This window comes from Littorina saxatilis, linkage group LG8, assembly GCF_037325665.1.
Source record: "Littorina saxatilis isolate snail1 linkage group LG8, US_GU_Lsax_2.0, whole genome shotgun sequence".
Classification (NCBI taxonomy): domain Eukaryota; kingdom Metazoa; phylum Mollusca; class Gastropoda; order Littorinimorpha; family Littorinidae; genus Littorina; species Littorina saxatilis.
In genome coordinates, this window is record NC_090252.1 from 26500062 (window position 1) to 26514876 (window position 14815).

The 14815-nt window shown below is 43.2% G+C and overlaps 1 protein-coding gene across 1 annotated transcript; it reads left to right on the forward strand.

Annotated features, from left to right (window-relative positions):
* The first annotated feature begins 8116 nt into the window (after positions 1 to 8116).
* Positions 8117 to 14198, forward strand: LOC138973164 (uncharacterized). The gene is made up of 5 exons (XM_070345845.1): positions 8117 to 8819; positions 9686 to 10457; positions 10829 to 10899; positions 12001 to 12148; positions 13471 to 14198. The coding sequence occupies exon 2, from the start codon at positions 9767 to 9769 to the stop codon at positions 10373 to 10375; it is 609 nt and encodes a 202-aa protein (XP_070201946.1). The 5' UTR covers positions 8117 to 8819; positions 9686 to 9766; the 3' UTR covers positions 10376 to 10457; positions 10829 to 10899; positions 12001 to 12148; positions 13471 to 14198.
* Positions 14199 to 14815: the final 617 nt, after the last annotated feature.

Here is a 14815-nt window from a genome sequence, read left to right on the forward strand (position 1 = left end):
TCAAGTGCTGCCCCAGTCAAATGTGCGCTGAGTTGAATCGCCCAGTCGTCGCGCTGCCATCTAGCACTCTCAGCGAACCTCTCGAATCTTGCAAGGTAGCAGTCGATCTGGTCCTTCCCGTCAGCGAATGCTGGAAGTTTCGGTGCCCTGTGTAGCATTTGCTGCTGGTTATCTCTTTGGCGTGGTGCCTCGTGCTCATTTTGAACACGCACCATTTCTGTCTGAAGCTCTAAGCGCTTGGTCTCCATTTCTATCTGGAGCTCTAAGCGTTTCAGCTCCATTTGCTTTTCTTCACGCTGCGCTTGTCTTTCTTCACGCTGTGCTTCTCTTTCTTCACGCTCACGCTGCGCTTGTCTTTCTTTATCTTCACGCTGCGCTTGTCTTTCTTCACGCTCACGCTGCGCTTGTCTTTCTTTTTCTTCTCGCTCACGCTGCGCTTGTCTTTCTTCACGCTGCGCCAGCAGTCGTGTCTGGGACTCGACGAACTCCGTCAACTGCTTGCCTTTTAGTCCCAGTTCAATTCCTTTTCCCCAGAACTCAGCCATTCTGGTCTTTTCCGGTGCGTTCGTCTGTATTCTTTCACAGCCCCGAACGTAGACGAATGTAGTCTTCTAAAAGAACACAGTCTCTACTGCACCTCCGATGCTTCTCTCGTCGCTGTTCACCTTCGTAGACGCAGGCTGCCACCCTCCTCGTCTAACGTGACGGCGCACTCTGCTCACGATACGTACACGACGTACCCCAGTCGTATTTCGTAGTATTAATGCACTAGCCCCGCGACGAAGTCCGTCTCGTCCAAACGGCAGCTAACCTCTGTAATCCCGATACACTCCGGCGTCGCTCACCGTACCGAGCTGCGGCGATTACCAAACTCTTCACCAGTCACACCGAATCCACGGTTCTGTAGTCTCAATACTGATCCCTCAGGATACACCCGATTGATGGCTACCTCCTGTGACTGTCTTGACACTGGTCCTTGTTACTGGAAAACCCTTGGCGTTAAACGTAGATCCTTGGCTTGGCCCCCAATTGTTACACGACACTTGAGATTGCCACAAGTTCTCAAACGTCGTATAGTTGTGTTCTTTTATTCTACGTCGCCCGTCTTCGCAGCAACAGAAAACAACTCGTCAAATTGAGTTCGAGGATTTATTCAGCATTCCATACATACAACTGCACATCGTAGCAGAACTCAAATAGAAGCTTTTTTAACATTCAAATCGCGCTGGCATATATAGTAAATACTCAATCTCGAGAATATTCCAGACCGAACACGATACAACTACATTATACGAGCCGTGCATGGACTAAACTAGCGACATTCTCTCTGACGTACATCAAAAGCGCCGACACACTTAATCCGAACGAACGCCACGAACTCACGACTAAAACAGCATGGTAAACAACTTGTTTTGACAGGACTAGAAAGTTCACCTGCATTCTCGTCCAAGCATAAATATTGTGTTTACAAAATATAATATCGGTACTTTCCCACAAAGTACAAATAAGTCAACTACATGCAACACACAAAACTGAACCAAAGCTCAGCAACGGTAGCGTTTCCTAACAAACCCCCATGGCAAGCGTACATGGCTACGCTTCCTCTTACACTTTTTGTTGTGGGGTTGCTTCCCTTTAAAATTGTTAGACGGGTAGCGATTTTCAGACCTTAGCATCTCTGATTACGTCAATGCTTATATGTGATTCGGAGTAAGAATATGTAATTTAATCCTTGGGATGGTGTGAGCCCCGAAAGGGTCTAGGAGATAGAAGTCAGCTCTAGAGAGGCGCGACCTATCTCCTCACGGTAGAGCATAAGCGTTCCTGAAGTTCATTGAACCTTTGTGAACACTCACCTTCCTATGAACCGTAGCTGTGAATCACGGCCTGTTCCGATTCGGTTAGCCAAGAGTAGGCTGCTGCTGGTGCATGACCTGCTACGAGTGCTTGCCCAAGCTTGGCTGGAAGTGTGACGCAGTTCTGCTTTTCTGCGTTAGAGTCCGTGTCTAACGAAGACAAAGACTCATTGTACTCATGGATTGTGATAGGAAACGCCGATGAATGAACATGGCTGTGACCTTGAACGTCTTTACCCGTCGAGTATGTTTGACCAAGAGTGCCGGAAACAGGCAGTCATGTTGGTCTCAAACTGACTTTGAATACTTCTTGCCAAGGCAGAAGAAGTTAAAAGAAAGTCCGAGCAGATTCCGTTGTGAGACCAGAAAAGAAGATGTGTACCCATTAGCCGACAGCTGTCGTGAATGACCTTCTTGCTACTTGGATTTGTGAGTCTGTTCATCTGCATTCGAACCTAAGTCGAATGCTGATACCGATTCGTTGTAATCCTGTGTAGCGGCGGGAAACGACGAATAATGGGACGAAAAAATGTCCATAAACATTGTTTCCTGATAAAAAGAGACGATCGGAGGAACTGGAAACCAGAAATCACCCGACAAGAAGTTGTCCTCTACCACTTCGTGCCTCAGCAGGCGAAGATGGTAGGAGGTAGCAGCCTGACACAACAAGGAGCGAGTTTTGGCGTCAACTAAGGTTACTCGGGTCGAACCGGAGGTCGCAAAAACTCGGTCCGGTACGACTGGAGTGACGTAACCGGTTAACCAACTTTCAACCTTGCTTCCTGTGTAGGGTCTCTCCAGTTCCAAGATGGCTGCCAAGGCGAGGTGAGAAACTTCTGCAAATATTTTTTGACAAAGTTACGGATTGTGAGAAGACATTTGTTGTAAATCACTTAGCCTTTCAAAAATTAAGGATACTGGCTTGGATACTGTCTTGGTTTTAATGCATTTTATTTTAGCAGTGATGTTTATTTTGGGAAGAAATGAGGTCAACAGGAGTTTGGGTGCGATTTCGGCTCAAATGTACTTTAGCGCCCTGAACTTTTACCCGGCTGTTTTGCGCTCGATTTTCACGCTCACTTCTTCATTGACGTTCGAATCGATAGTTCGATGTTTTGGCATTACATTCACATCAACAATAAAACAGTACTGCTTGTTCATCATCGTCGTCCATCAACTCTCCACAACAGTAAATCCGTAACGCGCTTGTCGCCATCTTGTTGCAAGGGACGCGACTGGACACAACCCAACAGCGTTTCCGCGAAGAACAAAACCAGACATGCGCAGTGACCCTACCGTAGCTCAACCCTGTTGCTCGCGAAAACTCGCTCGATGTGGTCGGCGTAACCGGAAACCGGAAACCCAACTGACCGCAAGTTATCCTCTACCGGTCCATGCGTAAGCAAAGGGAGACGGTACGAGGAAGCAGCGACTTCCGGTTGTGCGTCAGCAATCGAAAGTGCGGAAGTTACGGTGGCCAAAGCCTGGTGTGACTGGTGCTGCGTGAAAAATAGGCTGGAAGCCGTAGTGCCCGTAGGCCAGTCTGCTTGTCTGCGATTGACTGCGTATCAAATGCCGAAACAGACAGGCAAAGACCATAGTCATAGTTGCCTAAATCAAAAAAGGCTGGTCGGCATAACCGGAAACCGGGAAGCCAACCTGCCGGAAGCCTCCAAAGACGATGTGGCCTCAGGGCCCGTATGCTTATGGGGGAAGTTCGCGACAACTCCCGAAGTTTTGAGTGACATCGGAAGTACTTGCCTCACTTTCGTATGCATGGGCCGGAAAAAGGGTTTACCTCGAAGCAAAGCGAGGAAGTAACTCAGGGTATTTTGCGACTACTTCTAAAGTTTTGAGTGACATCGGAAGTACATCCTCACTTTCGCATGCATGGGACGAAAAAAGAGTTTACTTTGGAAGCTAACGAGGAAGTAAATGAGGGTAAATGTACTACAGCCAGACCCAGTAGTAAACACGCTACTTCCACAGTTTCTCAGTGCAAAAAGGCAGGACTTTTCTTCAGTTTTTCATGTCAAACCGAGCTGACGCTCCCAAAGAGAGAAAATAGAGGGAAAAGTCGTATCTTCTGCATGCATTTCGTGCACATTTCCCTGAATACAAACCTGAGTTGCCAGCTTTGACTTTTGTTTGTTCTGGGTCATTGGCCACCACTCTTTCATTCCCGCTTATACGAGGGGGTTACTGTGTTTCTATGAAAATGGGCGTCGTTGTGTGCATGTGTGAGTGTGTGTGTGTGTGTGTGTGTGTTTGTGTGCGTGCGTGCGTGTGTTTGTGTGCGTGTGTGTGTGTGTTCGAGTGTTGAAGTGTAAGTTTCTGCTATTTTTTTTGTCATTGCTTTATCTGTGTGTGTGTGTGTGTGTGTGTGTGTGTGTGTGTGTGTGTGTGTGTGTGTGTGTGTGTGTGTGTATGTATTTGTGCGAGTGCCTGTCTGCCTGTGTGTGCGTGCGTGCGGGTATAATTGTGCGTCTGTTCCTTCATACGTTTGTTTGCGTGTTCGCGCGTGCCGTGTGTGTGTGTGTGTGTGTGTGTGTTTGTGTGTGTGTGTTTGTGTGTGTGTGTTTGTGTGTGTGTGTGTTTGTGTGTGTGTGTGTGTTTTCGATGTTATGTGTGTGTTCGACGGTGTGTGTGTGTTCGACGGTGTGTGTGTGTGTGTGTGTGTGTGTGTGTGTGTGTGTGTTCGACGTTATGTGTGTGTTCGACGGTGTGTGTGTGTGTATGTGTGTGTGTGTGTGTGTGTACCCACTCCCCACACTATGATGAGCTGACTATATTTGCGCCTTGATATTTTATTCATGTTCTTACGTTTTATGCTGTTTATTGTGATTCACCACACCCGAGTTTATCGTAATTGAGATAATAAAGTGTTCTATGTCTATATATTATGTCTAATACACATGCACACACGCACGTAGGCTACAAAAATCCAATCTTGACTTTGAACTTTATATAAACATACATCCTCTTCACAATTAACGAGGACAAACGTAATTTACAAACACCTAAGTACAACAATTTTTCTGTTTTAAAAATTCGGACACACATTTTCTCAAATAATATGAAATTCGCTGAACTTATCTTCTTTTCACTACACCTTATATCTTGATTCCCCAAAAATGGAGTTCTGCCTTTTTAAATTTACCAGTAACACAAACATTCGCTCTGACCAAACTATTTTTGTCCAGCAGTTTTACCGATACACAATCATTAAAAAAACACTACAAAAAGAGTTTTAAGTTAACCGACTTCGCTACCACATAAACAACCTTTTTTTATTGTCCCCAACATTCTGGTCAACGAAATCATTATTATAGACAGTCATTCTATTTAAGGACAATTATCACAGCTTTCGTTCAACCAGTTAAAAACAACAATTATAGTAAAAGCTACAGCGCGATCAACGTTTGCACATTTACGAACTCGCGATGAGATTTGTTTCTTCTGGTCACCAAGCCTACCGTTTACAAACGCATGCGCACTAATTGGGATTCCCCCAATTTTCTCGACCTTGACCTCAGAACTCTCGAAGCCACTACTTCGGCGTTCAATTTAGCTCGTGCATACCGAGTAGCTGGCAACTTTGCTTTCGAAGTTCCCACTTCCAATGTCAAGGGCCTCTCGCTTGACATAATTATACGACGATATCGCATCTCAAGGGTCCTTACCCATCCAAAAGAAACCTCCAGCGCATACTACAATTGCAGGACATTCCGTTTTTAAAGGCAGCTCATTGGGAAATTATCTCAGACACAATATCGAAGACGTGAAATGCGTCAATCGAGCAACTGTCGTAACTTGGCTACAATGAGACGGTCTCCTACCTTGCACCATAGAGGGCCCCAAAGGGTTTAAAACCGTGATCGTGATTGGCGTTTTTTGACCTTTCTGTGACCGTGATTGCCGAAATTTCCATTTCTGTGATCGTGATGGGACTTTGCCCGTGATCCGTGATGACAAAAAAATCAAGTCTCGTGATCGTGATCGTCATTTGTTTTCGTGATCGTGATGGGCATTATTGCAAAGCATTTTATTTTCAACGTACATTTTTTCACAGCTGTATTACACTCTATGATCCTCTAGTCTATTCGGTAAGGAGCCAACCCCGATTGAAAGGGAAGCAACAACACATTCAGAAATATGATTTTGAGAGCGATTGCTTCCCTTTAAAAGAACCAATTACACACTGACAAAAAGAGATCCAATCAGAAGGCAAATTGCAAGAGTCTACCAAACTTCATCCAATGGAAGGGCTTCGTGCAAAAGTTTTGAGTGAAATTCGAATTCGAAGATCAAAAATGGCGTGCAGCGGTACTGTCATCGAACTTCTGTTATATTTTGTGGATTCAAGCCAGACCAAAGCAGGCGGCGAGAATGCCTTCCTTGGTGGAAAGGTCAGGCTACGGGTCGGTCTTTCTGAAGACGAAATACCAAGGTATGTTGATCTATGTTGCTCTATGACTGTTCTGAATGTAGGCAAAGATCTTGAAATTTGTTCAAGATCTTTGAGTTTGAGTGAGATCATTGACATTGTCGACATTGCCACGTCCGGCTGTCACTCGCTCAGTGTGACCTCGACTGGCTCGAGATCGAGTCTGCGTTTAGCCAAAACCGAAACTAGAAATGTGTTTTTCATCCCAGCAACGTGGACACGCTTGGCATAGATTCTAATTGTCGCTTCTTTGCATTAAGCTTGGATTTATTTTAGCGCCTGTAAACTTTAATATCAACAATGGGTTAAATTCAGAAACAATGGCGGGGAGACGCGCCAGTTTGGGTCACTTGATCCTCATGTCAAAGACGATCAAAGTCATTTTCGTTGGGGATTTTGTCAGGCATGCTACTTTTCCGGTAATTGCCGGAAATCCGATAAAGCCGTTTTCAAAATCCGGTAAAGTCAAATTTTTTCCGGTGAAGTTGAAAAATTTCCGCAAAAACGATCCGTGTGAATATCGCGCAAAGCGACCGGGCGCCGGTCTCAATGAAGCCAGCGCACAGTAGTGTTGTTTTCACCAGTTTGGAGGTGTGTTGAATGGTGGTGGGGGGAGGCTAAAATGGGATTTTTAACAAGATCACAACACTATTACAACCCCTAAAATGATGCCCAGAATGCACCAGATTGCACAGATTTTAACCGTTTTTTGAAAAAAGTTCCGGGGGGGCATGCCCCCGGACCCCCCTACTTGGCTCGCCTGCTTCGCAGGCTCAGGCTTGTGGCTTCGCTACTGGTACTGCGCGCTTCTTTCAGGTAAAACCGTTTTTGGCCTGTAGCATTCCTGTTTTTTATTCAAGGCCATGGAACCAGGCGATGGTGTACCTCAAATTGTACGGCAAAGTTGAAAATAAAAAACCCATCACACATACATGTACTTTAATTTCAATCCACCCAATAGTTTTTGAGAAAATGGGTTTACAAGATTTAGCTCTGGAAATGTGAAATTGTGCAAGTATATATTCATGTGTGTGAGTGAGGGTGTGGGGGTTGAATGTGTATGAGTGTAGAGAGAGAGAGAGAGAGAGAGAGAGAGAGAGAGAGAGAGAGAGAGAGAGAGAGAGAGAGAGAGAGAAAACCCAATGAAAACAACATTCTTGTTACTGATTACAAATCATGATATGTATTTCTATGTGTGTATGAAAGAGAATTCAAAAAATAATTATAAAAAAAGTGCAACAGTTGTCACTTTGTGTTGAATAAACAATAGATCCAGAGGAGCGAATTACTGTGTGGTTGTGTTTACTTTGACACGTGCTTTCTGTACATGCAACTTTTACCGTGACCGTGATTTGCCACTGGTGTTCGTGATCGTGAAAACAAAAATCAAGGTAACTGTGATCGTGAAAGCGAAAATTTCCCTTCCCGTGATCGTGATGATACCCCCCCTTTGGGGCCCTCACCATAGACACGGACTGTGACATTCTTGTTTAATTTAGGTGAAATGCTTAAAACAGAGTGACTCAAAAGCGACAGTTCGATCAGTTACTGACCGAAAAAAACGTGCTCGAGTCATTCGGCGAAGGTGGCGAGCTTTCAAACCAGCACGACTGAATAACTCAGAATGCCTTTTTTCATCATGCCTCTATTCTACACGAGTAACATAGTGCAGTGGTAACGGTTCCGGACTCTCGTTCATTTGCTCCGGGTTCAAGTTCCGCCGGGAGCTACCCAGCAAACATTGCACCCTCGGATCGCATGCGTAAAACACTCAGCACGAATTTCTGCACTCGAATCGAGCGCGTCACGCATGCACAAAATCGAACACGGATTTATGCACTCGAGTCGAGTGCGTATCGCATACGTGAATGCGACATGCTTTCATGCGTGAAAACGCATGCGATACGCATACGATTTTGTAACTCGTCTCGCATGCGATACGCATGCTTTTTATGACGCTATATTTCTCGTCATTGTGTGACGCGTTCTATTGCATTTGACCTTGGACCTCCATATTAGGTCCAAGATTTGACGTCATTACTGTTGGCGACGATGCCCTAGCCTGTGCAATCTTTTAGCTCACAGTCCCTCTGAATCTTTTTAAATTAAAGAAAAGCCAAATTCTCAGTTAGAAAAATGAAAGAAAATCGATGATGATCCCACAGAAAACTCAAACTCATGTTTATATTTTATCAGCGCTAATTTCTTTTCGAAACATTTTGCTCCGACATCTTCACTTCCGGTTTTTCGAAATCTTATCTCACGACTGGTTTTGCTTGTAGATGACTCTCTAGAATTCACAATCTGTAGATCTGCATTTAAAAGGTAGCATACAGTGTGAGAGAACACTTACAAAGGTCAAAACTGCGTTTCAGTAACAGAATCAGTGTAAAAGCAGCATTGCAGTGACAATGTCGTCTGCTATTACGAGGGGAAACAACTCTGTTTTCGTTCCTTTGCAAGCCCGATATTGAAACGGTCAACAAAAATCAGCTGACGACAGGAATGCTTGACAGGTAAGTTTCTTCACTATTTTTGACGTTTTCATTATTTAAGAAAGTATTTGCAGGCATAGTATCGAAGCATTCTGTTCACTGCACCGCGTATCAAGGTTTGGTAAGTGCAGAGGCGCCGTTTTCAGCCAAGTTAGATCTAATTGTTTCGTGAAGTTGACCTTCGATCAGTCTCATGCAGTCTGTCAGTGTTTGGTGATGCGAATTGAAACAATGAAAGGGTCAGTCTTTTACTGTTGAATTAATATTGGTTTATCTGTGCACTGAAAAGACAGCTGGGTCGAAATATCTGTGACTGGAGAGTGGAATGTATTGTTTTGTCAATAACAAGCTTTCCAACAACCTACATTTCTTGTTTTTTTTTGTTTTTTTTTATCCTTGAACAAGTTAAAGTTGAACTTCTAAGTTGAGTGTTAATATGTGCATTGAATGGGGCGCATTGTATTTTGCTGTTCTAGTCGAGTTAAGAATCGAGTAGATATTATTTTCCCGGGTATTGGAAATGCCATATGTGTGTTTGCTTATTTGTGACCCAAACTGGTCGATCAAAGTAGTTTGCTCACTGATGTGAAGTAGAGCAAGAATGAAAAATAGTATAGGTCTAGTAGTATGTTATTTTTAACTTTACACTCAAGTTCAAATTCTTTGGAATTCAGCGCACAGGCAAAAAAGAAATCATTTCATTTACTGATCGAGCTTCAATGGTATTTTTTGTGGGTTTTTTCCACTGCATATAGTTAGTGGTGTGTGTTTTACTGTCTCATAAGACTCAAATTATAATTTAAACAGCGATGCTTAGAGTTTTAAATAAAATGTGTTTGTGTTGCACAGTGCGTACTGATGTATGCAGGATATTTGAATTATTACAGATGCATACCAGCTGGATCCTGTTGTAACATGTCACGCCTTGAGATGAGACACCAAACTATAAAGCAGAAGCAGAAGCTCTCATGCAGGCCGCCTCCTTGGTTCAGGACTCCGCAGACCCTTGCTACCAAGTTGTCTTCCTCTCGGACGCCCTTTCAGTCCTTCAGGCCCTAGAGAACGACAAACTCCCACAGCTGGCCAAAGCATTACAGATGGTCAGACAAACCAGAAGAGTTGTCCTCCAGTGGATACCAGCACACTGTGGGATACCAGGAAATGAAAGGGCAGATGAGCTGGCAAAAGAAGGAGCCGTGGAAGACCAACCTGAAAACAGTGTCAGCTTTAGTGAGCAGAAGACAATCATCAAGGCATTGATGAGGCCAAGGACAAACAGAGATGACTACCACACAATGTCCAGAGAGCAGCAAGTCAACCTCATCAGGCTGCGTACTGGCCACAACAGGCTCAATGCTCACATGAACCGAAAGTTCAAGCTGGCGCCATCACCAACCTGTGCCTGCGGTCAAGAGGACCAAACAGCGGAACACATCTTACAGCGATGTCCCTTACTAGATGAGGAACGAAAAGAAGTGTGGCCGTCACCAACTCCCTTGCAGACCAAACTATACGGCAGTCGACAGGAGTTGGAGAAAACGACAACATTTATCACCAGTGCTGGACTGATTGTGTAACCTCTGCGAACGCCAAGAAGAAGAAGAGATGAGACACCCACAATGGAAACATCACACTCACAGCTGTCTTGAATTGGAAAAGGTCAGTTGCCTCTTTATTATTCATGTACACAGTGTATGTGTTTTGTGCTGTGTGTGCAGTTTAAATTTCAAAGATCACTCTGGCTTTCTGTTACTTTTTTGTGTAAAAATGTGTGTATCTGATGGTTTTGGGGGCTTTATGTTCTAATTTGAACACTTCTGAAGAACAGCATATTATATATATTATAGGTATATGTGTACTTAGGTTTTTTGTTGCCTCTATAATCTATTCCATGCTTTAACCATACAGACTCATAATGTGGCTTGTGTGTGTGTGTGCGTGTTTTATGTGATGTTAGTAAGTTGTGGAATTATCTGAGTAATTCTGAGTTACATTAAAATAAGTAACAGTGTGGCCACTTATGTTTCCAGTACACAGCGGCTGACCATTCGGACCATGTTTCCTATTGGGAATTGATCTTGGCTGTTTCTGTTCTGCAAAGGTATGATTAAGGCTTCCTTTGATGATGAATGTTTTTGTGTGTGTTTCTGTGTATGTGTCACTGTGTGTGTGTGTGTGTGTGTGTGTGTGTGTGTGTATGTGTGTGTGTGTGTGTGTGTGTGTGTGTGTGTGTGATTGCAAAATTGTGCAATCTGGTGCAATCTGAGCGTGTAAAGTGCTATTTTCAGGTGATACATTTTTCTTCTTTTTTTTTTCTTCTTTTTTTTTTTTTTTTTTTTTGTCCCGCTGGGGGGGGGGGGGGTGCAATTGCACCCATTGCATCCCCCCCAGATCCGCCCTTGAATGTTATTCGACAAAAAGCTTCGGCATTTCAAATATTGGATGCCTTTTTTTGTTGTTTTATGAACCTAAACTGTGCTCTGAGTCTGACAGTATTTTCAGCCTCCGTCATAATAGGTCAGGTATGCAGACTCCAGGCCTGTATGTTCAATGTCCATAGTTTTGACCCCATGGAATTTTTGTAGATACAAAATTGCGGTACTACTTCTCTCCGAAAACCCCCGAAAACCTCATCAGAAATAAGAACATTTGTCCTTAGATCGTGTTTTGTTACATAATGTTTGCAATCATGACTTATATTTGCAACTTTCACAGTTCATGGCTTTATTTTCGTGTTTGTGCGAGGATTTACGAAGGAGCGAAAGCACTAATCACATGACGTCATCAGTACTTGTGCTTTTGAGTAACAGTAGTTACCTAGCTCCCTTGCATTGAAATTGTTGCATCGATTTCGTCGATAATCCGGCTCTCAACACAAATATAAGGGTGCATGTAGCACGAGTCAGGCTTACTTTTTACAGGCATGTCCAATACTTCACTTTGAAGATAGATTTAGTTAGTCTAGATGGGGTTTTCAGGGGTTTTCGGAGGTTTTCTGAGACCAACATTGTTTTCTGGCCATAACATATTGACCCACATATATTTTGAATTCATGCAGGTTTAACTGGCTGATTGTCCTCTGTGTCTGGGATGAACACGGCTCTGAAATGCACTTTAGATTTATCCGTGAACTTACCTGTAAAAAAGACCAACTGATGTAAAAGGATATTATTTATTGACAATGTTCTTTTCTTTTGTGTAGCTTATCAAGGTGCTGCTAATCGATGCTGTCAACACAAATGAGAGACACTGAAACAAGGAAAGTCAGACTGAGAGCCCTGGCAGCCACTTACGTTCCATGTGTTCCTTTGCTGTAGAGTTTCACAAATCAACCTCAAATAATATTACTGGTGAGTGTTTGTGTTTTACACTTGTTTCGTTTGTGGGTACAATGGAACCTACCTTTCAAAAGATCTTGACTATTAACACAAAAATAAAAATATACTGAAAGCAGATCACGTCCTATGAGAGCAACCATCTTTAAATGGAATTGTTTTTAGACATAAATACATTGTGAACTGAAAACTTGGAAAGCTAGTTTCTTCAATACAAGGTTCCACTGTACAATTAGCTGCCCGTAAGATAAGTTTCACAGTATTTGCCTGTACTGTCAAAATGTTTTGGCATGATCAGTCACAAATAACACTCTTGGAAAGCACTTTGTGTCATCATTCCTGGTGTTTGTGTTATGGAAGTTTTTTGAATTCTGTGTCCCTGATTTTTGACTCACATGCGAAGCAAAAGTGAGTCTATGTACTCACCCGAGTCGTCCGTCCGTCCGGACGTAAGATAAGTTTCACAGTATTTGCCTGTACTGTCAAGATGTTTTGGCATGATCAGTCACAAATAACACTCTTGGAAAGCACTTTGTGTCATCATTCCTGGTTTAAATGTTTGTGTTATGGAAGTTTTCTGAATTATGTGTCCCTGATTTTTATCTTATGTTGTAATACAGGCTTTGTGTTTGTATTCATGTGTGTGTTACTTTGTATGTGAAGGAAGCTTTGAAGAATCAGCTAATATTGAGCTCCTTATTTTCTATTTCTTATCAAATAACCAAAGGGAAGTAATCGCTCAATGCATACGACATGTGTAATAGAGTAAGCGAGAGTTGTACGGAACCTTTTCTCCTGGCACCTGAGAGAATAACAAGCATTGAAATGAACATTGAATTTGTTCTGATTAAAACCAGTCTTGATCTAAGGACTAAGTCCGGTCGAGAATAAAAGCTGGTTCTTGTATATGACTGTGTACGTAGGTGTTAGTTGGAGTGCCTTGGAGAATGATGAGCATTATGAGCTTGCGGTGATCATCCTTTTTTGAGGATGAAAGTCGCTTGTTCATTTCAATGCTTGTTATTCTCTCAGGTGCCAGGAGAAAAGGTTCCGTACAACTCTCGCTTACTCTATTACACATGTCGTATGCATTGAGCGATTACTTCCCTTTGGTTATTTGATATCTTAACATTGCTCTGCCTCATTCTGTTTGACTTTCTATTTCTTATTTTCTGCCTTTCATGGCACTTTTTCAGTACCATGAGGATGAGTGTAAATAAATTAAAAACATGTACCTATAGTATAAATAAGTGGAGAACTGAAGGAAAATGGCTGTCGTGTGTTCAGGTGGCTTCAGACTATGTACACTAACTAATGATTTGATAAATTGTTGTCAGTTTCAGGGAAACTCTGTTGGACCTGGGCTGCAGAGGAGAGGTAGCAAATGCAGCCAAGCAGATCGAGTCTCATCTTTTGAAGGAAGGGAAGGCGCATCACTTGTTTATGCCTGGTGATGGATCACCGAGGACGTCAGCACGGCACTGGGAGTCCTTACAAAACACATTGCCTTTCGCTGCATATATATTCAGAGATAGCCGAAAAGTCGCAGCATTGTGAATACAAATTGTATTTTGAGTGTTGATAATTATCACTAATTGATGGGGCGGGAATGTAGCTCAGTCGGTAGCGCGCTGGATTTGTATCCAGTTGGCCGCTGTCAGCGTGAGTTCGTCCACACGTTCGGCGAGAGGTTTATTTCTCAGAGTTACCTTTGTGTGCAGACTCTCCTCGGAATTTTCGTGTTTCTATAACACACCGAACTCTGACATGGATTACAGGATCTTTTTCGTGCGCACTTGGTCTTGTGCTTGCGTGTACACACGGGGGTGTTCGGACACCGAGGAGAGTCTGCACACAAAGTTGACTGAAAAATAAATCTCTCGCCGAACGTGGGGACGAACTCACGCTGAGAGCGGCCAACTGGATACAAATCCAGCGCGCTACCGACTGAGCTACATCCCCGCCCCAGTAAGTGTATCTAAATTTAATTACGCATTTTCACTAAGATTGTGAATGTTTATAAAAATTGAAAATTGTTGAATAACATAATATTTTGATGAAACAATTTGTTTTTGAGTTTCTGCTTGCATGGTTTGAGTGAGTGTTGTTGTCAGAGTGCCTGAAAATATGAGCAGCTAAAAACCTGCTTTATAAAGAGCATAAACAATCCGGAATACGAATGGAATACGCATGCGATACGCATGCGGTAGACCTGCGTTAGAGGTGCGTGTCACGCTCGATATCCGAGCAAAAAACGCATGCGTATCGCACGAAACAAAAGTTACAGAATCGTATGCGTATCGCATGCGTTTCACGCATGCGATACGCACACTTTCACGCATGCGATACGCATGCGATACGCATGCATAATGTTTGTTGGGTATATATTTTTTATTAATCTTTTCGGCTGCAAAAACCGGGTTTTGCCTCTGTGTTAATTTTATTCATTTGCAAAAGAAACCTTCCTATGCTTTGAAAAAATCATATCATGTCTTGACTTTCAACTGTACGCGCGTGTGTATATGTGTGTCACTACGGTGAGTATGTGTGTGTGTGTGTGTGTGTGTGTATGTGTGTGTGGGTGTGTGTGTGTGTGTGTGACGTGTCACTTGTGTCATCATAGTTTCAGTGTGTGTATGAGTGTAGATTGAGAGAGAATGAGAGAAAGTGAGAGAGAGTGAG

Excerpts from the sequence above, each read along its gene's own strand:
- LOC138973164 (XM_070345845.1), top strand. The coding sequence starts at position 9,767 with ATGCAGGCCGCCTCCTTGGTTCAGGACTCCGCAGACCCTTGCTACCAA.